Source organism: Xyrauchen texanus, chromosome 12 (assembly GCF_025860055.1).
Source record: "Xyrauchen texanus isolate HMW12.3.18 chromosome 12, RBS_HiC_50CHRs, whole genome shotgun sequence".
NCBI classification, from domain to species: Eukaryota; Metazoa; Chordata; class Actinopteri; order Cypriniformes; family Catostomidae; genus Xyrauchen; species Xyrauchen texanus.
Genome location: NC_068287.1, coordinates 22662844 through 22685218, shown reverse-complemented (window position 1 = coordinate 22685218; position 22375 = coordinate 22662844). Strand labels below are relative to the sequence as shown.

Sequence of the window (22375 nt, the reverse complement as noted above, 5' to 3'; positions counted from 1 at the left end):
TGTATTGTAAAAGAAAGGATATTGCTCTATTTTTATTTCTTAAATGTTATTCAGATTTGAATCTGTATCACAGGCAAGGCACAGCTAGCACTGTATGTAGAATCAGAAATGTAGTTTAGTCAACAAAAAGCCCCATAAACCTTAATTATAGAAAATGATTAAGAAACAATATTTGACAAACTGAAATCATGCTTTCACTGTTGTCAAATCATCCCTTACCAAAAAGTACCATGGTACAGTGATGTTTATACCACTTTGTGATACTGATATACAGTATATTGCTGTACTGAACGATTATCAAATTCATGTTCCAAGCTACTTTGTACATGGTACATGTTCAAAAGCTATGGTGATACCATGGTACTTTTAGTGAAATTTGGTTGCTTGTGAAACTGACTCCTCACACCCCATTAAAATTAAGTCAGTTTGAATAAATTAGTGAAGGATAGGCTTATGTACCAATTTAACATTTGAGGAGATGGTCAAGATTCAGTATAGAAAATTCTAGAAAACGAGATTAGATTTCTAAAAAATTACTTCTAGTATTTTAAAATATTGCCTTTTGTATATAGAATATACACTGATCAACCACAACATTAAAACCACCTGCTTAAAATTGTGTAGATCCCCCTTGTGCCACCAAAACAGCACCAACCCGCATCTCAGAATAGCAATCTGAGATGATAATCTTCTCACCACAATTGTACAGCGTGGTTATCCGAGTTACCATCGACTTTGTCAGTTTAAACCAGTCTGGCCATTCTCTGTTGATCTCCCTCATCAACAAGACATTTCCATCCACAGAACTACCGCTCACTGGATGAATTTTGTTTTTGGCATCATTCAGAGTAAATTCTAGAGACTGTGTGAAAATCACAGGAGATCAGCAGTTACAGAAATACTCAAACCAGCCCATCTGGCACCAACAATCATGCCATGGTCCAAATCACTGAGATCACATTTTTCCCCATTCTGATATTTGCATGATTTTATGCACTGCACTGCTGCCAAACATTTGACTGATTAGATAATCGCATGGATGATTGTTGGTGCCAGATGGGCTGGTTTGAGTATTTCTGTAACTGTTGATCTCCTGGGATTTTCACAGACAACAGTCTCTAGAATTTACTCTGAATGGTGCCAAAAACATCCAGTGCAGGGCAGTTCTGCAGATGGAAATGCACGAGAGGTCAACAGAGAATGGCCAGACTGGTTTGAACTGACAAAGTCAATGGTAACTCAGATAACCAAGCTGTACAACTGTGGTGACAAGAATAGCATCTCAGAATGCTATTCTGAGATGTGGGTTAGCGCTGTTGGTGGCACGAGGGGGATGTAGTGATTATAAATAGTAATTAAATATAGCAAAAAAAATGAAAGGCTTTTAGACAGCGCTTCAGGGTATTATTTCCTTAGTTGTCATTTTGGGTGCCATTGATTGGCTCTCTTCGAGGTTTCTCAGGTTGATTCACAGGTGTAGCTGAAGAAACCTCATCTCCTGGGACCTCAGAACTCTCAATCATGCTCCTACGTGTTCTTCTAAAGCTCCCACCTCCACCACGCCTTAATGGGATACTGAAAGATGAGTCACTTCCACGCCTGAGGAATATAGAGATTAGAAACCAGACTGATTAAGATATTGAAGTATTCAAGTTCAAGACTGCATGGCCTGTGAAGTGACAAAAATCCACATATCAAGTCATACAAGAAAGAATCCTACCACTTTCCAACATGAAAACCTAAGTCCCTGAAAGTCATGTCATGTACATTACTTCAGATTGCAATATGGAGGATGTCAGTAAAAGGGATGCTGGCTCCACATACATTACAGAAAGGTGTCACTGCAGAACAACCTGAGTTTGCTCTTGAGTGAAGAAACCTCTCTGCTCAGGGTGTCATTAGCCTCTGTGGCCTCGTTCAGCTCTTTCTGAAGTTTGCGACGGGCAGCAGTCGCACGCTGAGACTCCTCATCACTTTCCTCCACCTGCATCTTGAGCTGCCTCACACGCAAATTTGCTTTCTCAGCCTACAACAAAGATGACATCAGTCAGAGTTATCAATGACATAAAACAAAGAACCTCAAAAGGTCAAATAAAGGTATTTGCATCAGTCACAAGCTAAACTTCATACCTGGTCCTTAAACTGCTCTGTCTGTTTTCGCTCATCCTCTATCTGATTCGTCAGTTCCTTCAGTCGCTTATCCTTCTGGCGCATGGCCTTGGCAATTGCTTGTCTCTCTCTGTTGTGAGAAACAAACTACTTCAAATATCTGTCTGTATAGCTACAGTATATGCATCTTAAAGCCCATTTCTCACCTGCTCTCATGGTCCAGTTGGTCCTCCACCTGATGCAGTTTGGATTCTAAGGTGGCTATAGAGATTTGAAGCTTGGATTTGACCTGCCCCTCCATGTCTTGTAACTTGGCCCTCAGCTCTTTGTTCTGCCTCTCCATCTGCTGCCAGCCACTCTCATTCATCTGAGCATTGGAGCGTTCTATCTGCATATCATTGGTCAGCTGATCCACCTGGATATAAATATACAGGATTTGTAATATCATCTTTTATTGCTAAAAGTTCGACATCATCTCAACAGAAGCAGATCACTGGACACTGAAATAACACCACAACAGCATCCAAGGTTGGAATGGGTGAAAGAGACCCAATCACCTGCTGGACACTTCTCCGCAGTCTGTCATTAAGTGTCTCTGAGTTTATCTTTTCCTCGTCAAGCTCCTCTTCTAACTGCTGGATCTTGGCCTCTAGACGACGCCTCTCATCAGACATGCCGGATCTGCATTAGAACAAATGTCATCAGTGGGCAATCCTTGCATATGGTATTCTACTGTGCAAAGACACATTCTATTCTGTATAAGACATGTAACAGTCTTAAAAGTCATCAAGCATTGAAGTTCAGTAGCTTTTTATGATCTATTTTGCAAATAATATTTATGAACTTACTTTCCAAACGAGCCATTCGTCATCTCCGCTGCCAACTCATCCCTCTCTCGTTCTGCCTGTTTGCGAGCTCTCTCTGCTGCAGCCAGTTCCTACAGAAAGAGGAATTGACATTGACATTGACATTATTGACATAGTTATTCGGCTAGATGAGCAAAACTGTTGTAATCAACAACAACCTGCTTGTATCAGTATAAATCTTAAAGTTTTGTTTTCTACTACCTCCTGTAAATGTATGATTTCCACCTCCATGTTTCTGGCCTTTCTGTCACATTTATGAGCACTCGAAAGAACCTCCTTGTTGGATGCTCGTGTGTCCTCCAGCTCCCTATGGGAATCTTTCATCTGAGCCTATCATGAGAAAGGAAAATTTACTTTGATAAAGGTCATGAAAATGTCAGCTCAACCCCCAAAAATGAATATCTGAGGTTTCATCCTCTGACCTGAGTCTTGCGGAGCTGTTTAATGGCTTCATCCCTAGCCCTTCCGATTGCGTCAACTTGGTCTTCAAGGTCCTTCAATTCCCCCTCAAGTTTCTTCTTAATGGCTGCCAATGAATTTCTCAGCTTCTGCTCATCTTCTAGCTCAGTCTCAAGCTCACGTACCTGTAAAACACATAAATACAAATTAGAAAAGGATACAAATATGCAAGATTCAGTAAACACAGATTCATTGGCAAACATAATTTTTTTACTCTTTTCTTTGGCATCTTCTAACTTGCTTTACAGAGGACAATCAATCTTTTTATTGCGCACTGAGCAATAACAAACAAATTGAAACAAAGATTTTCACCTGCTTGAGCAATTGTTTCCTCTTTTCTTCACTTTGCTCCTCTCTGCCCTGCTGGTCTCTCTGAAACTGGACTTTGAGGGCCTGCATATTGACTTCAAGATGGAGTTTAGCATCCTCTGCAGTCTGCAATTCATCTTCAAGTTCCTCTATCTGAATCTGCATCTCTTCCACTTGAGCCTCCAGCCCACGCTTGGCCTTTTCTAGCTCATGGACCTTTCAACAGATTTTACACACAACATTAAGCATAATTGTTATTTCAGACAACAGCACTATATTCCATTGGATTGATTGATGTTGATTATGAACTACTGTCCAAATTTCATGTTACCATCAAACACTTCCAATAGAAAGAGACATCAACTCACATTTCTGCCCACATCACCCTTTAAACTGGTCAGATCTTCCATCTCAGTGCGAAGTGCTTTATTGAGTTTCTCTAACTCTCGTAAGGAGCTCTGGGCTTCTTCCAATGCTCGATTGAGAGCCAGACATTTGGTCTCCTTCTCCCGTGCCTCGGTCTCAGCACAGTCGCGCTCCTCAGCGTACTTGCTGGAGATAGTCTTCTCTTCAGCAAGCATCTTTGAGCAAGACAGAGCAGTTGTCACCAAGGTCATTAATATCAGTGTTACTTCTATTACAACTGCTGAAATATAAAAATAAATATTGAAATCCAACCTGGTCAAATTTCCGTTGTTTCTTCTCGAGATTTGGAACCAGCTGTCTCTGGTTTTCCAGGTCCACCAGAACATCCTCCAACTCTTGGTGAAGATGAATCTTAGTCTTTTCCAACTTGTCATAGGCTACTGTTTTCTGCTCCAACTCTCCGTTTGTGGCCTCCAGTTCTCTCTGCAGCCGTTTCTTGCATTCTTCAAGCAGTTGAAGATTGCCAGAGTACTCATCCATCTTCTTCTTCGCATCTGACAACTACAGTAAAATGCAAGCTCTTTTTTAAACACAAAATTTTGTTGAGATGTTTTATGCAAACATTCACTTTGAGAGACTGACCTGTGAATTAAGGCTGGAGACCTCTCTCTCAACGTTCCTTCTTGCCTCTCCTTCTTCCTCCAATTGTTCCAGCAGACTGTTTCGATCCTCCTCCGTTTGATGTAACCGAGTCGAAACACTCAGTTTCTGACGGGTCTCTTCACCAAGTAACTCCTACAGAGGAAGAAAGACAAAAGACAACAAGAGTCAAATGGTTCCTAAGATGGGCTTTAGAGATTGATGACTCGGATAATTTGTTAGATGACACAATACCTGAGCATCTTGTAGCTGTGAGTTGAGGCTGGCAACATCTTTACTCAGCTTGATGTTCTTGCTCTCTGCCTCACTGAGGAGGCTGTTGGCACTGTTAAGCTCCATCTGAGAGATTTTACAAATAGGCTTCCATTGGTCAAGTATTTATATATAGAAACCTTGCATAGTTTCTGCAGTAACAATGAAAAACTCACATTCAGTTTAGATACTGTTTCTCCAAGCTCTCCCCTCTGCCTCTCACTCTCATTGAAGCGAGTTTGAAGGTCTGCAAGCTTGTTTTCCACCTTCTTTCTCTTCTGTTCCACATCTTGCTTTGCATTACTCAGTGAGTGGAGCTCTCCATTAATTTCTGCAACCTCCTTCTCAAGACACTGTTTTGCCTTCTCCAGATTGGCCTTAGCCTGCATTTCAGGTTCAGTTTAAGAAAGGTGTATGTTTATATGCAAAGATCATAGCATGACTGTATCTCACACTGCATTAGTTAGATCACAAGAGTCAGTGTGTTTGTTGTTTTTACACTGTAAATTTAATTTGTTTCATGTCATTTTTAAACAATGTTCTTACCCGTTTGGATTGTTCTAGCTGCTGACTAAGCTCATTTACAGCCTGCATGTTTTTTTGTCTCATGTTCTGCACTTGAGCCTCATGGCTCCGGCCTTCATCTTCCATCATCTTCTTCAACATGGCTACCTCCTGCTCTCTCTTAGACCTGTCCAAGAAAGAGACTAAGATACTTACACCTAAGATACCAACACCAAAATACTATAAGATGCCATTATTAAATAGCATAAAAGTGATATGACTTTAAGTTACAAAATAATCACCGGAGCTCTTGCTGGGCTGCTGTGGTATCTAGTGTGTCTTCCAGTTCAGACCTTAGGGCAGAAAGCTCTTCTGCAAGATCCTTCTTGGCTTTTTCTGACTTCCTACACTTGTCCTGTTCAGCTTCAAGTTCATCTTGAATCTCTGAGAGAAGCCCTTCCATTTCCTGTATCTTCTTTTGAGCAATGCTCTTTTGAGCTGATTCTTCTTCCATACTAGTTAATATACAGATTTTGATAACCATTTTCACGGAATGATGCAAAGGTTACAATTCACAATTAGAAGTTAACAGAACATGTGGCAATATCTTTCAATAGTCATTTATGATGTAAATAACAAAGTACCATGCTTGGAGGTCCTGAATCTCCACTTCCTTCTTGGCAAAGTGGGCCTTGAGTTCTGCAATCTGGGCCTGCAGGTCAGTTATCTGCTCCTGTAGATCATTATACTCAGTCTCCAATTTACGTTTGGATTTCTCCAGATCCTGATGACTCTTCTCTTCCTTCCTCATTCGAACTAAACAGACACAAACAAACAAACAAACAATCTCTTCAATCTTTACTATCGACTAGCCTTGCTGTCATAAATTAAAATTAGCTATAATCAATTGCAGTGTGTTCTGTGTTTGCTTCACTATGTTTACTAAATTAATCGATTGAAGCCTATATCAGGTAAGTTTCCTGAGGTTAAAGGGTGTGAAGGCACAATGACACACCTTCAAGATCTGAAATCATAGATTCGTGTTTATTTTTCAGTTTCGTCAAACTTTTAGATTTTTCTTCCTCCTCAGCAAGGTTGGAGCAAAAGTCAGCTAACCGCTCTTCCAACTGTTGCTTCTCCTAAAACCACAGAAGAACAGGGCAATATTCCTCAGATCTGGATTTCCATGTTCATAACTGAAAGGACAATGGTCCACAGCTTGGACAAAACGTTGTTGGTCAAACTCAAAACAAACCCTCTGCAACTTGTTGTTTTGATCATTCATGATGAGGATATCGTCCTCTAGTTTCTTAATCTTCCCATCCACAGTGGCTTTTTCAAATTGAACCTTCTGTCTGGAATTTTCTTCATCTGCCAAATGGTTCTCTAAATCCTACACACAAGAGTATAAAACACTATGTTATCTGTATGTATATAAATAACATATTAATATATTATGGATTCACATGTTATGTATATATAGTATGTATGTCTATACAAAGGCATATCTGTGACAAATTACTATCTGTCTCATTCCATCCATGACAAAAGCACTAGTACTTTATCTCTGATAATTGATAACTGTTCAACCTTGAGCTGTTGCTGTAGGTTTGTCTTCTCTTGCTGAAGGATCTGGCTGCGCTCCTCCTCTTCCTCAAGCCGAGCCTCCATCTCATGCAGTACCTCCTCCAGCTCTTGCTTCTTGGTCTCCAGCCGTATCCTTACCTCCTCAGATTCTGCATACAACTCTGTCTCCTCCTGCAGCTTTGCCTGTAATTGTTTCCTCTCCTCCACCACCTATCAAAGATGAAATACACATATACACTCCAGTCAGTATGCACATATTGATGGCTTATGAGAATAAATAAATTTGCCACTTTAAATTTGAATCACACATCGGTCCTTCCTTTTACCTGGTTGTGTTTCTCTGTGATCTCTTTTAGTTCAGTTTCAGATTTCTTGGCCATTTCTTTGGCTTTCTGAAGCTCCTCCTCCTTTTGGCTAATCTCCTCATCTTGACGTGTCACTTGAAGTAGTGGTTTGACCTGCAAAAAGAAAAATAATTGAATACGGTAGTATTAAAATTTACTTGGGCATGTATTTTTGGACCACATAGTAAATGAAAAGCAGCCAACAATTGCCCAGCATACATGGAAACTCCTTAAATATAGTTTTTTTTTTTTTTAATTCGCTTTGGTACTATTTTCGCAAGTGGTACATTTTCAAAACTCTGGGTACTTACATCACAACAGATAATCAAACATGCATTTTTTTCAAACATTTCAGCATATTTTCGATTGACAAAAAACACAAAATCACAAAGTAATGTTTTCCCAACACCAAATAAGTGTTTCAATTTTTATTGAAAGTAACTGCCTTTCATAATGCTATTATCGTCAAACTTTTCATTTGCATCTGTTCTCATCCATTTTAATAACTGTAAACATCCAACTGATCTAAATGGTTAATCATTTAATAATTTGGTATATCTAATGTGACCATATTTTGATTACCAAAAACCAGGACACTAGGCCCGGCAATGAGATACTCGAATTTTACTCAAAGATGCCTTGTTAATTTCAATACATTTAAAGTAGGCTATGCCTCTGTATGGATAGAAAATTGTTATTACAAAATACTATTCTACTATGGCTGAGTATCTCATTGCCGGGCCGAGTGTCCTGGTTTTTGGTAATCAAAATATGGTCACCCTAGTATATCTATAGATTTTCAACTGGTTTGACTCTTTCATGTGTTTTTAAAATATCAACATGTACATGAGTGAACGTATGTCTATGTGGGTTTGAGTTTTTATTGGCATTGAAACGATTAGTCAAGCCATGTTTCCAAGCACACCACGACTTTGTTGGCGGGTATACAAAATCATTGAATTGCTTGATTGAATGAGCCAGTGGATCTTCAATTGTTTGTCAGGCTGGTGCAGTATAAGGAGTTGGATACTTTAGTTGCCAGTCACTGTTATTTTCAGTTTGTTAGATTTTGGTGTGTGTAGAACTACTGTTGCTCCCAGTTTTGAATGTATTGTTTTTTTTTCTTATTTTTTCTTCCTAGCCAGCATAGAGTTTTGCAGTATACTATTGGGTAATTGCTAGCTAGTGGTGTTTCTCTCTCTCTCTCTCTCTCTCTCTCTCTCTCTCTCTCTCTCTCTCTCTCTCTCTCTCTTTAATATAATTTTTAATCTTTTTAAAAAAAAATGTGTTAAAGGCCTTGCCTGTAACCAGGGCTGTTTGGAGGGCCCATCCCATTTAGTGACCTGAGGGTTTATTATCTGAGCTTTGGTGTTACACAGTTGGTGTGAGTGTAGTGCTTTATATCTGGCTGTGAAACCATTGTGACTCATCTTTCATTCAGTGGTTGTTTAAGGGATTAAGGCTTGCTGTATCCACTTATGATATGCAGTTAATTATCACATGTGTATGTAGCTCCGTGGTTCTCTAGGATGTTCAAACAGGGGAAGTGCAGTGTTTTTATCCTGGTTGGCTCAAATATAACAGTCAATGTTTTAATATATATATATATATATTGTCTTTTTATTTTATTTCTATTATGTATATATTTTTTTTTACAAAATAAAGGTGTTAACTTTCCTATAATCCTGGTTGTTTAATTACTAGAACTCTCCTCAGCCCTAAGATAAAATCGAGGTGTGGCGCAGTCTTAGATCATCCCGCGGTGTGTTACAGTATGAATTCAGATTGTGTGTACTGAATGAGCATTTGTCAACATAGAGCAGAATAAACTGCAAGGAAGAGGAACCAAACAAATAATTTGTATTCTGGAGGCCAGTCAGAGATGTCACAGGAGTCACACAAGTGGGCATCAGATGGAGGAAGAGGTCAGGAACTCGTGAGCCCAATGACATCTGGGCCATCAGTGTGCATTATGTGATTCAGTAAACAAAGGCCTAATTACTATAAAGCAAATTACAGGACTGTGACAAATTTGTGAGTTTTATTTGTAAGTCACTTTGGTTACTATACTATACAAGAGACTGATAAATGACTTTAAGTGTAATTACTCACCGCAATCTGAAAGGGTAAACTGTCAATTAATTCCTACTGTACTGTAAGATTATGGTACAGTAAATTACATTACAGTGTGCATTACTGTACTTGTTACACAATTCTTACAGTATCATGTATTGACAACATACTCTGTACTGTCAGAATCGACAGAGAACACCAGCCAAACTTTACACTGTATCGGATTCGTCATTGATCACATCTATTGATTACACATTGGGTTGATGTTACAGGCATTATGAATTTACAGTAATGTCAATTTGGTCAGGCAATTTAAGTGTATTTCCTAGTGTGACTATTTTCATTTAACTTCAATTTTAAACATCTATCTTGCATAGTTTTCTACAGAATGAACAGATTGATAACATGACTAAACTGAAAGATCATTCTGTTGTGTTTGGTTGATTAAAACAAATGTCTCATTACATGTCACAATAATCTTGTGTTCTGAAACAGTGAATATATTAAAGGAAATATGTTAAACCCTCAAGAAAGCTCGTTAGTGGGTTTTGAAAGAATGACTAGCTTTGTTACAAGTGTAATCAGTTTGGAGTTTTGTACTAAGAGTTTTGAAAATGTACCACTTGCATGAGAAATTAGTAACAATGTGTTTAAAAAAATCTGTAAAAAGCATCCCAGTTTGGTCGAGAGAATGCCCTGAGTCTGCAGTGCTGTAAAAGGCAAATGTAACATTTAACATTTATTTTTCACTACATAATTCCTATATGTTTGTGTTATTTAATAGTTTTGATGACTTGACTACTATTCTACAATGTGAAAAATGTTACTAATTAAGAACAAGTAGGTGTGTCCAAACTTGGTAGTAAATGTTGCAATGTGTTTTACATCTGGGCTTTAACACTTACTTTAGTGAAAAGTCTCCACCACTGCCAGTTCCTGAGTGTAAGATACACAGCGCAGTTCCTCTGAATCACTTTCATGGCTATCAGCTGTTTTTGTCTCTTGCTGAATGCCCTGTGAAGAGAGTGGTTTACCTGAAACTTTGAACTTGTCCTAATGTATGACTTTCAGTCATACAGTTTGTACTCTGTACAAATTATGTAATATGCTAAATATGGCAATAATTACCTGCAACAAATCTACAATACAGTGCAAGAAGCATCTAAAAATAGTATATATCAGCATTATTTATCTGGAACTCACTTTCTGCCAAGAAAGCCACGTGCCTGGGCCTGGAAGGCAATTATGACAACAGTAAGTTTCAGGTCACGTTCTTCCTCGAGTTGTGCCAAAACTCCAGTACGGAAGAACATCTTGCTTTGACCAATGCGGTACAGGTTGGGGTCCAAGTCTAGATGTTTGATCTAGTGATACAAACAATATTGATAACAAAGTTAAAATTATCAAGGTGTCTAATTAAATTATATTCACATTGATTGCAGTATGAGATGATATATTTAGCTCAAACTCACCATAAGGGTGCAGGCCTGTTTTCCATCCATGAACCCTTTGGTAATGGCACCAGCAGCCAGGATCTCATAACTAAAAAATTATCAATAATTGCAATCAGTTTCAATCTGCTTCATTAGATGTATCCAAATCTACAAACTCTATGGTTTAAATAATTGAGCATGTGTTTAAAAATGGATTCACCGTTGACGAAATTCGTGAAAAACAATACGATTGGGAAAGCCCTGGCGACAGATTCGGATCCCTTCCAGTACACCATTACAGCTCAGCTGCTCTAGAACCAGATGGGCATCTATCTTCCCAGCCTAAAGATGAAAACAATTAAATCAATCTGAGAATGTTTGATTTTTACTTTATTTTTTTATATGTATGGATTAATTATATTACTGGTTTAAATAGCAATGTACTGTGTATGTGCTAATAGGTTAAAGAGGTATATTCCCATGTTTGAATGATAAATAACACACAAGCATACTAAACTTGTTCTTGTACCTCCAATTATTACCTTTTGGACATCACATTCCAGTAAATACAGATATAAACCACTGTATTAGAACATTTGGTGTGATTTACCCTTTTTTCATGGTTGGGGATGATGCAGCGTACAAAGTTTGGTTGAGTGTTATGAAGAGTGGTCATGAGCTTGCCAAGAGACTCTTTATACAGCTGTCCCACAGTGCGGAACATGCCTTTCTTGGACTTGGAAGCAGTAGGTACAGAGCTATCAGACTTTGCCATCTTAGCCATAGTTTCGAGACCCACCACACGATCCACTGATAGGAAAAAAGGATGAAAGAAAGATACATTTAAAACGTATTTTAGAAGAAAACAGCTTTATAAAATGTACAGTATATTTTTTCTATTTCTGATAAAATAGACTTACTTACTTAGATTTATGTAAACATGATTAATTTTAATCCTGATAAAGACTCACCATCTTTCCAGATGTCTTGCACAAAAGCGCTGGAAGAGTTACTCAACAGTGCTGTTACATTGTCATTGAGTGGATCCATGTTTTTAGTCAACCAAGATGTGGCATTATAATCCACCTAAATCAAATGAAAATAAAACTACTATATCAACCATAACTGTAACAGTTTTTTACAAGATATGTGCCACGGATGGCTCCTGCGGTGTGGAGCTGTCTAGCTGTAGCTGTAGCCACAGACCTGGACAAGCTCACAGATAGTGTGAAATCAAATAGCAGTTTCTGTGAGGATATGTGCATCCCTACTAGGGCATTTTTATCATTCAGTAACGATATATCATGGTTTACAGGAAAACTCAGACAGCTTTGCCATGCCAAAGAGGATGCTTACAGAAGTGGGGATACAATATTGTACAACCAGGTCAGATAAACACTGACTAAGGAAATCAGAGTGGCTAAAAGAAGCTACTCTGAAAAGCAGCCAATGATACTACATCTGTGTGGAAAGGCCTGAAACGCATTACCAAGTATAAGACACCTCCCTCTCGCTCTGTAGAGAATCAGCAAATGACTGATGAACTGAATGTGTTTTATTGCAGGTTTGAAAAGCCCAGTCTCAAACCCATCCCCTGCACTGATCTTCACTTCACAAACATACCAATAAACCCTGGAACCCCACTCCTGCTACTCAACCTGCACTTATGGTCTGTGAGGAGGATGTATGCTGGGTCTTCTGGAAACAAAAGATAAGGAAAGCTTCAGGCCCAGACAGTGTCTCACCTGCCTGTCTGAAATTCTGCTCTGACCAACTGGCCCCATCTTCACACAGCTCTTCAATAGATAACTGGAGCTGTGTGAAGTTTCCTGCTGCTTCAAACGCTCCACCATCATTCCGGTCCCCAAAAACCCCAAAATCACAGGACTTTATGACTACAGACCTGCTGCTATCACATCTGTGGTCATAAGTCATTTTAGAGACTGGTTTTGGCCTACCTGAAGGATATCACTGGACCCCTGCTAGACCCCCTTCAGTTTGCTTACCGTCTGTGGATGATGCTGTCAACATGGGAGTGTATTATATCCTGCAACAACTCAACAGACCTGGGACTTATGCAAGGATCCTGTTTGTGGACTTCAGTTAAGCCTTCAGTGCCATCATGCCTAATCATCTCTCAACCAAACAGACCCAGCTCTACACGCCAACCACAATCTGTTGGTGGATCAACAGTTTTCTGACAGATAGGCAGCAGCTAGTGAGTCTGGGGAAAAACACATCAGGGACCCTCCCTATTAGCACTGGTGCTCCTCAGGGATGCGTTCTCTCTCCACTGCTCTTCTCCCTGTACACGAATGACTGCACAGCAAAGGACACCTCTGTCAAGCTCCTAAAGTTTGCAGATGACACCGTGGTCATTGGCCTCATCTGTGATGGTGACGAGTCTGCATACAGATGGGAGGTTGAACAGCTGGCTGTCTGGTGTGGTCACAACAACCTTGAGCTGAACATGCTCAAAGCTGTGGAGATGATAGTGGACTTTAGGAATAATCCCACAGAATCCCTCAGGAGCTGAAGTGGGACACCCCCAAAGACTTCATTGTGAAGAAGACTCAGCAGAGGTTATACTTCCTTAGCCAGCTTAGGAAGTTCAACTTGCCACTGGAGTTGCTGACTCAATTCTACTCAGCCGTCACTGAGACTGTCCTGTGTACATCTATAACTGTCTAGTTTGTTTCAGCCACCAAATCAGACAGAAGGAAACTACAACGGACAGTCAGGACTGCTGAGAAGATTATTGGTGCCCCCCTGCCCACCCTCCAAGACCTATACATCTCCAGAGTGAGGAAATGTGCAGGTAGAATCACTCTGGTCCCCACACACCCTGCCCACTTCCTTTTTAATTGTTGCCCTCTAGCCGGCGCTACAGAGCACTCAGCGCCAAAACAACCATGCATAAGAACAGTTTTCACACTCAGGCCATTTACCACATGAACAATTAAACTACCTTCAGGACTCCCCATAGTGCAATAATGTAAATAAATATCTCATGTACATATGTATATTCACTCATATTTAATTCAATAACTGTATATACCCCAATCTAGCACATATTTTACCACTGTTACATGTACAGTACATACGCCATTCTATGTTATATGTCCTATTTTTTTGTATGTCTATTTATACACTTACCTTGTTTTAAATTCTGTGTCTCACTGTAATGTTCTGTGTGTACTTGCTTGTTTCTCCTATCACCAAAAAACACCCTTGTGTACATGAGCACACTTGCATTAAAGCTCATTCTAATTCTAATTCTTACATTAAGCACTTCTGTTGCTTTACAAATGTTCTAGATATATAGATAGATAGATAGATAGATAGATAGATAGATAGATAGATAGATAGATAGATAGATAGATAGATAGATAGATAGATAGATAGATAGATAGATAGATAACCTTGCCAGCGTAGTGTTGCACAGTGAAGAAAGTCTTCTCCTTTAGATTCTTGGGCTTGGAGAATTTGCAGTGGTTTGAATGAGTGTTTGTTAGTTTATCAACAAAAGACACATCAGTTGCTTTTGGAAACCAGCACTCTTCATCTAGCAGAGCTAGGATACCAGGTGGATTGTTCTACAAAGGGAAACCACAAAAAATTTCACAACAGAGCAACTTTTACAGATGACCAAAGATTATTAGCTAATAAGCGTCACCAAATGTTGTATTCAAATAAATGTAAAATGTATGAATGATGTTTACAACACAAACTAACTGGTCTCTCAATGAGTTCAATGCAGGGCAGGAGGTCCAGACCAAAGTCAATGAAATTCCACTCTATGCCTTCTTTCGTGTACTCTTCCTGCTCAAGAACGAACATGGTGTGGTTGAATAGCTGTTGCAGTTTCTCATTGGTGTAGTTGATGCACAGCTGTTCAAATGAGTTATCCTGTGGGAAGAGTACAAAGGAAAGGCCTTCAAATTCAAGTTTTGATTTTATAAGCTGGTCATTAATCCTTTTGCCCTGTCACACTCACCTCAAAAATCTCAAAACCGGCAATGTCTAAGATGCCCAGAAAAGAGGCTCCTTGGCGCTTTGTCTTATCCAGAGCCTTGTTGACACGTCCCAGGATCCAGCGAAATAGGCGGTCATACATTGCCTTGGCTAAAGCTTCGATAGCAAAGTCAGCCTGTTTAATATACATAGCATTCATTTAATAACTCACATTTGTTCCTTTTCTTTTGAAAAAGTGGCAATAAATAATTGGAGAGATATATTTAGCAAACTGTCACTGGTTGTTTGGGAAAATAAACCAGGTACCCTAAGCATCCATCAATCCACCCACCCACCCAATAATCAACCAGTCAGTCAGTCAGTGAGTAAGTCAGTCATTCAGTCAACCAACCAACCAAGCAACTAAGCAACCACCCACCCAGCCTACCAACCAACCAGTCGGTTGATCAACCAATCAACCAACCAACCAACTAGTCAATCAGTCAGTAAATCAATCAATCAATCAATCAATTGATCGATCGATTAAATAAAAGCACACCTCTCATAAAAAACTATTGTACTTAATTGCATTGTATAGTATTGCATTGCACCTGTTCTTTGGTTTGTGCCTTCTGTACCATCTCTCTGCCTACTTTGATGCGAGGAGTGAGAATGGCTTTCGTAAAGTCCGTCAGATTAATCCCCTGTAGATGACACACTTTCTGCGCAGCTGAAGGACACATTTAACACATGTAACATTCAAAATACCATTGTGTTTTTGTCAGCTTCAGGATAAGAGCAACATTAGGAATGAATTCATTTGTAACCTGAATGCTTACCTGTGTTGTCTGGCATGCTAGCCTGCTCCTGGTTTTTCTCTGCTTTGAACTCAATGTTCCCCAGTTGCAGCACAGTAGAGCATACCTTCAACATGCCTGAAAGCAAAACAACAATTTTTGTAAAACAGCCTGGAAAGATAGGATAAGGTTTAATACATAGTTTTGTTAGATACCTATTCTTTCCTCCTCGTTGAAGCCCAGGACCTCCATGGCCTCCAGAGTCTCATCAAACATCTCATAATCCTGCTGGCCTTGTACCTGCACATGTCCAGCCACCAGGAAACGGTAATTATCAAAGTCTTCCAGCAAGAGCTCCTCTGTGGAAGAGAGTGGTTGATAATGGCGAGACTCTAACATTCACAAACTCTTTTTCTACATTAAGGAAGCAGAATCATTGCTGAAGTTAAATAGGGTGTAGACATGTGAAGGAAACTAATAAGAATAATCACACAAGCTTTAATATAAGGTTGTTACAGTGGAAACATATTGTCCTCACCACGCAGTTTGTCTTTGGCTCCAGCCACCATGTAGTAGAAGATATGAAAAGATCTCTCAATTTTGGCCTGTCGGATACATCTAGACTTTTCTAGGAGATCTGAATTAATCAGGACATTAAGGTGAAAATGAGTGTGTTTGGGTTTATGGTATACTGTATATGAGGTCGTCACCTTTGAATATCAAGAAATATTTGTATCAATAATTAAGATAAAAATGTGCTCTTATTAGGATACAGGTTTCAATGTTTGCTCCAACGATGTAGCCAGTGTTGTCAAAGTTGATTTTAACAAATTTTCCCTGAGAAGGAGAGACAATAAGAGCGTTCCCTTATGACTCGGTACACTTGACATTGAGATATTAACGCATATGGGAGTGCCTTCCAAACAACCTAGTTGAAACCTCTCTACAATAATGCCAATATTCTTATATTGGCTATGGTGTTTGACCCCCGCCCATTTTGGCGCGAAGCTGTCTGCTATAAAAGCAGGTGCACAAACACCATTTCCTCAGAATTTCTTTTTTCAAGACAGCGATCATCTCTTGTCTAGAAGCCCTCTAACTTCGCTGTCAAAATACACGAGTCAGCGGGTGGAATCTTCACGGCAACGATTGGCTGTTACTGGTGTAATCAGAGGCACAGAGACTTACTGCTTCAGCATCTAAACAGCTTGGGCCTCAATGTGAACTGGGTGAAGAGCACACTCTCCCCCAGCCAACAAATCACATTTTTGTGAGTTCGTTTAGATTCCACGAGCACGCGCACGCACCTCATGAGCAAGTGCGTTCAGGCTATTCTACAGTGTCTGTCTTAGTTCAAACTAGGGAGAACACTTCCAATTAAGCTGTTTCAGAAAGCAATGGGATTTATGGCACGGCATCCGCCGTCATTCCAATAGGTCTCATATTGTCTCTTCAGTGCTGGCTGAAGCGGTATGTGCCACGACATGCTTGGTGCCAAGGGCGCATGCGCATCAATATATCGATTTAGCACCATGGACAGCTCCTGTGTTTTACCAGTGAGGTGTCATTTTGGGGTAAGTTGTCAGGTGGAAAGTGGTGACTACGGATGCTTCCAACACAGGTTGTAGAGAGGTTTCAACTAGGTCGTGTGGAAGGTACTATCATGTGTGTTAATAAACGCAATGTCACGTTCCCTTCGTCAAAGCAAACCAAGGTTACGTACTTAACCGATACATTTATACTAAAACTCATATTGAAAAAAAAAAACTCAATGAATGAAGTGTTTACTCACAAATCTTGAGGAATTATCATTTTTTATGGTTTTTGCATTCCCAAATGCCTCCAGAATAGGATTAGCCTGCAAGAGTTGCTTCTCTAACTCTCCCTGAACCAATGAAATTTCATTATTTGAGATTTAATGCAGTTTAAATGCAAATTAAATGTTTTAGAACTACAAACAACATGATAATGAAATGTAGAAAAAAGAGAAAGTGCCACAGACATGCCAGTTCACCATGACTATCAAATGGTAAATACTAAGGATAAACAACTATAAGACTCTTCTAATGTACTTTACATTGATATATATGAAAGAAAAAGGCAATTTAGACATCCATATATTAGTTATGCCATGTTAAATCACTTCTGTTCTACTGACATTAAAAAAAAGGTATAGAAAGAAGCTCAGATACTCACAAAGGCTAACTGGGGTCCTTTTAGTTGCTAAACAGAGGTAAACAATGAATCCGTTAAAAACTAATAAAAGTTTAAATGGAAGAGTGCAGAATATCTTACTGTGTATCCCAGCCTGATACATGATTATCAAAACAAACAACAATTCTTGTATTTGTAATTTTCTGACTTTTCTAGTAATTATTGTGTCTTTTGTTGTTTCATTCAGTCCTACATATCCTATCCAAATATAATTAAACAGATGATAGATGTAGTCTCAGCATATCTAAGTACAATATGCTCAAAGTTGTTACACCAAATTAAACCTTCACCCATTATTAATAAAACCACCACACATTATTAATGTACTGCATCATGTAACACACAAACATACTTTATTTGGTGCAGAAGAGCTTTTATCCTATCACAAAGTAATTAGTTTGATTTTAATCAAACACTATACAACTTTAATAATAAACTTGCAACAAAATCTAAATAATGAAATGCAAAAATGCTGCTATCTTATGTTATATGATTACACCTATGGTTTTAAAAGTCTACTGTTTTATGTAAATTGGTTGAAGGTTGAACTCACAGATCCAGCGTCTCTCTTCCCTTTGTGTGATGATGCCACAACAGCGAGGTACTGGATTACCTTTTTGGTGTTTTCAGTTTTTCCTGCACCTGACTCCCCACTGTTCAACATATATTATAAAATTTAGGGATAAATGTATAGTTCACCCAAAAATTTAAATTCTGTCATCATTCTGTTTCAAACCGATTTATCTTCCATGGCACACAGACATTTTGAAGAATGTTGTTTTTTTCCCCTTCATATAATGAAAGTGAATAGTGACTGAGGTTGTCTAACATTTAACACTTCTGTGCTTCATGGAAGAAAGAAAGTAATTTGGGTTTGGAAAAACAAGAGGGTGAATAAATGATGACATAATTACAATTTTTGGGTGAGGTATTTATCTAGGATAATTATTTAATTTCCATGAAGTACTTTTGAAGCCTATTAGGAAACAGTGAGATAATAAATTTGCATTATTTTATGGCCCATGTGATATTTGACCAGTCAAACTAAAGTTCCATGGCCAACAGTACTTCTTGCAAATCTATCTGCTGATTAAATATTTATTGAGTGATGCCTCAGAGACCCAATGGGTACTTCTTCGCTTGGGCTACCATTTACAATGAGTGGATGAGTGTAATGCTTTACCACTTAAAGATTAGCAGACAAAATAATATTAAACCTGAAATCTCTTTACATTATATAACAAAACCAATGGTATTTATTTTAAAGACATATGCACAAACGCACTTTTCAAGCAAAAGTGGTTTTCTTAAGATTAAGTTTCTTACGTGCAGAGAACAGACTGGTCCTCACGATCTACGGAGAAAGAAACAGAGACATTTGGACCATTGTACAAGGACAGGGCAAGAAATGCTTCAATTGTCACAGCTATGAACCTGAACAAGATTAACAAGGGTCCAGGCTGTCAAAACACAAACTCCACTTCACTGGAGGTCCCCACCACCAAAATCTCACATATTCTAAATTGAGTACAGGGTGAGATTAATTTAAATTCATACTTCCAAAAATAGCTGTTAAAATCTCAATGGTCCACGCCAAAGTGGAATGGTCCATGTATGGCAAGTTCAATGCCAGTATGGACTTAGAAGTAGTGCCTCACACACACTGTCCACTTTACATGGCTGTCTGTGCTGAAGTAATTATGAATTATTAAAGCTCAAGTGTGTAACATTTTCATTGTTAAAATACTTTCTCCTTTCCTAGTTGAATATGCAGAGACAACTATAAGTAAGCCATTTGTTGGCTGATTTCCCTAAAAAGTCTCACATTTACACTGTGGCTCTGTGTCGCTATCAAAACGTTGCTCTGTTTATTTATCTGGCCTTTTTTTTCCTAATTTCATCCTGTTAGTTTAAAGGAATATTCTGGGATCAGCTCAATCAACAGCATTTGTGGCATAATGTTGATCACCACAAAATATTATTTAGGCTCATCCCTAAATATTTTCGGGCTTTAAGGCAGAAATGTGAAGCTATTTTATAAAAGCACTTTAATTATTCTGGTGTATTATTTGAGCTGTGAAGTTGTTTAAATCATAGTTTTTACGGTTGTATTTGGATTTACGCCGTTACATCATTATGGAAACAAAGTTGTAAAATTGGATAAAACTTTAAACAGAAAAGGTAAGTGATTTCATCACACTAAAATCATGTTAATACCCATATTGCTTACATTTTGGGGCTATCATTTTGAAACAGTGAGTATTGTAATGTTTACAGATTGGCTACAATTTACTTCCATTGTAACACAGGAGGGACGAGTCAAAATAATGTTTTGTGGTAATCAATAATATGTCACAAATGCTGTCGATTGAGCTTAACTTGTTTTGAATATGGAATATTCCTTTAAATATGGTTTTTATAGGGTGTTTTCTGTGAGTTTTCAAGACTGGTTTTAACCTTGTATCATGTTCCTGTAGGCAGTGTCAGTGATGGCGTAGATATGGGGAGGGACCTCATGACGCTTCTTCCCCTTGTACATCTCAATGATCTTCTCAGAGTAGATGGGCAACATTTTATAGGGGTTTATCACCACACAAAAGAGGCCTGAGTAAGTCTGTAAAGTTAAGAATACATTGATATTGAACTAATGAGTTCTACATTTCAGGAAGAAGAAACATTCTTGTTCTACCTATTATAAATATTAATTCTATGGTGCTAATATAATTCTTTTTCAAACTTTGATATAGGGGAGACTGGGGTTAGTTGTCACATGGAGAAGTCACAAGGGCTATGTCTCAGTAACTAAGGCTTCAACTCAAATGTCTAGTTACTCAATTGTTTTTGTTTTATCAAGCTGTATATTTTGTATGTGGGTTTCAAACAAACATCTAGTTCAAAAGCCTATAAAATCTTAATTTTTTGTAAACTCTGTCCTCCAAACTAAAATTCCATAAAACCAAACTAGCATACAAATTTTCATGGCTAATACAACAGCTTTTATTTAAGCCAATATATATCATATTGGATCAATATGGTATGTGCCTATCCTATCTTTCAAAACTAAACCTACCCTGAGAAATATTCACTGGAGTAAGAAGTGACAACTAGCCCCATTCTCTGTTACCAATATATTGTCAAGAATACAGATATTAGCAGTATCATCTACTGAGTAAAGTATGTGCACACTTACATAAATGAGACCTGAGTAATACCTCTCCCTGAGGTTGTGTAGCACTGAGGCCTCATTCAAGCATGTCAGTGCAGCCATGTCTTCAACCTTGTTAAACTTGGGTGGGTTCATTTTCTGGATGTCATCTTTGTTGACCGTCACCTTCCGTCCATTGTCAAGCTCAACCACCAACTCATTCACATTCTCTTCTTTGATGCTCGCTGACTCATAACCTTCCCTTTCTGAGGGTATCCACACCATCTTTCTGGCAGACCAATCAGCCTGTGCCACCCCGGTGTTTTTGAAGTCATTGTCAAGGAAAAGGAACTTGCTGCTGTCGTCGTTGTCTGGTTGCATGGTCAATTTGAAGTGTTTCTGTGACTTATTCTATGATGAGATCAAAAATGCATTTTATGATCTGTCAGTTATGGTAGCTCCTTTACAACTGTGATGGATGTGCAAACATTCAACCTTGTATATTCTAATGAAGAAACCCACAGTCATATCTTTGTTATGACTTTTCATGGGACACTTGCTCTCCATAGCCCTTTTGAGAGGTGATAACAAATGTCCAATGTTCATTCCTTATATGGAGTGTGCCAAGTAAAAGCTTTCTCACACCACTGACGTATTGGTGGAAAATGGTATTAGTTGCTATTTAATCATTTGATTTGCATGCCTAATGCTCAGGATATTTTATAGTCACAGATGGTTTGAAAGTCTTAGAAAATACAATGGAATGACCTTTGTTCACATATCAGTATAGTTTTGTAGAAAGATTGCCCTTTTTCTGTTTTTAAACAGATCATCCTTACAATAATTCTTAAACATTTCAACAGTTCAGACTTGACCCATTTAGCTAATAAATTGTTGCTTTAGAATGACTCAAGAGAAAAAAATTATACACTGTTCAATTAACATTTAAAAAAATATAGTATTATTATAGTAGCTTTTTTTAAGGCATTAGCCTTTTTTAATATAAAGTTAAATAACTCATCTCATCAATGCAACAAAATACATAGTATGTTTAATATTCCAACATTTAATCACATATTTTCCCATAAAACTGATCCTTACATGTTTTGATAACCTCTTCTTGGTCCTTGAAGATTGCAAGTGGCAGTGTATGCTTTAGAGCAGTATCCCAAAGATGAGTACCTTGGATGATCTATATTCATTTTTGAAGCTTAATTTATGGACTTAAATATGGTGGGTGGAGCAAGCCATTTGTACCAACCTACAAGCAGATTTATCAGAATGAGCATTAAGTGCTATTGAC

General features: G+C 38.5%; 1 protein-coding gene across 1 annotated transcript; it reads right to left on the bottom strand.

The window, feature by feature from the left end:
• Positions 1-1300: 1300 nt before the first annotated feature.
• LOC127652302 (myosin-11-like) lies at positions 1301-21639 on the bottom strand. Its single transcript, XM_052138442.1, has 42 exons — positions 21595-21639; positions 21118-21483; positions 20385-20541; positions 19254-19281; positions 18481-18580; positions 17910-17936; positions 17506-17598; positions 16487-16550; positions 16252-16350; positions 15929-16072; positions 15756-15851; positions 15528-15646; positions 14960-15112; positions 14698-14871; positions 14385-14558; positions 11934-12048; positions 11573-11772; positions 11183-11304; positions 11002-11071; positions 10733-10893; positions 10435-10543; positions 7439-7570; positions 7116-7322; positions 6781-6918; positions 6541-6664; positions 6170-6341; positions 5828-6040; positions 5568-5712; positions 5198-5404; positions 5004-5108; positions 4752-4904; positions 4422-4670; positions 4112-4324; positions 3747-3959; positions 3398-3559; positions 3177-3305; positions 2958-3046; positions 2667-2790; positions 2316-2524; positions 2131-2239; positions 1854-2026; positions 1301-1599 (listed from the first exon to the last, which is right to left on the bottom strand). Exons 1-42 carry the CDS (start codon positions 21637-21639, stop codon positions 1413-1415), a joined length of 6069 nt encoding a protein of 2022 aa, XP_051994402.1. The 3' UTR covers positions 1301-1412.
• Positions 21640-22375: the final 736 nt, after the last annotated feature.

Excerpts from the sequence above, each read along its gene's own strand:
- LOC127652302 (XM_052138442.1), bottom strand. The coding sequence starts at position 21,639 with ATGGAGAGCAAGTGTCCCATGAAAAGTCATAACAAAGATATGACT. Across the intron at positions 6,665-6,780 it reads AAAACAACAAGTTGCAGAGG|GAGAAGCAACAGTTGGAAGA; the intron begins GTTTGTTTTGAG and ends CTGTGGTTTTAG. Across the intron at positions 6,342-6,540 it reads TATGATTTCAGATCTTGAAG|TTCGAATGAGGAAGGAAGAG; the intron begins GTGTGTCATTGT and ends GTGTCTGTTTAG.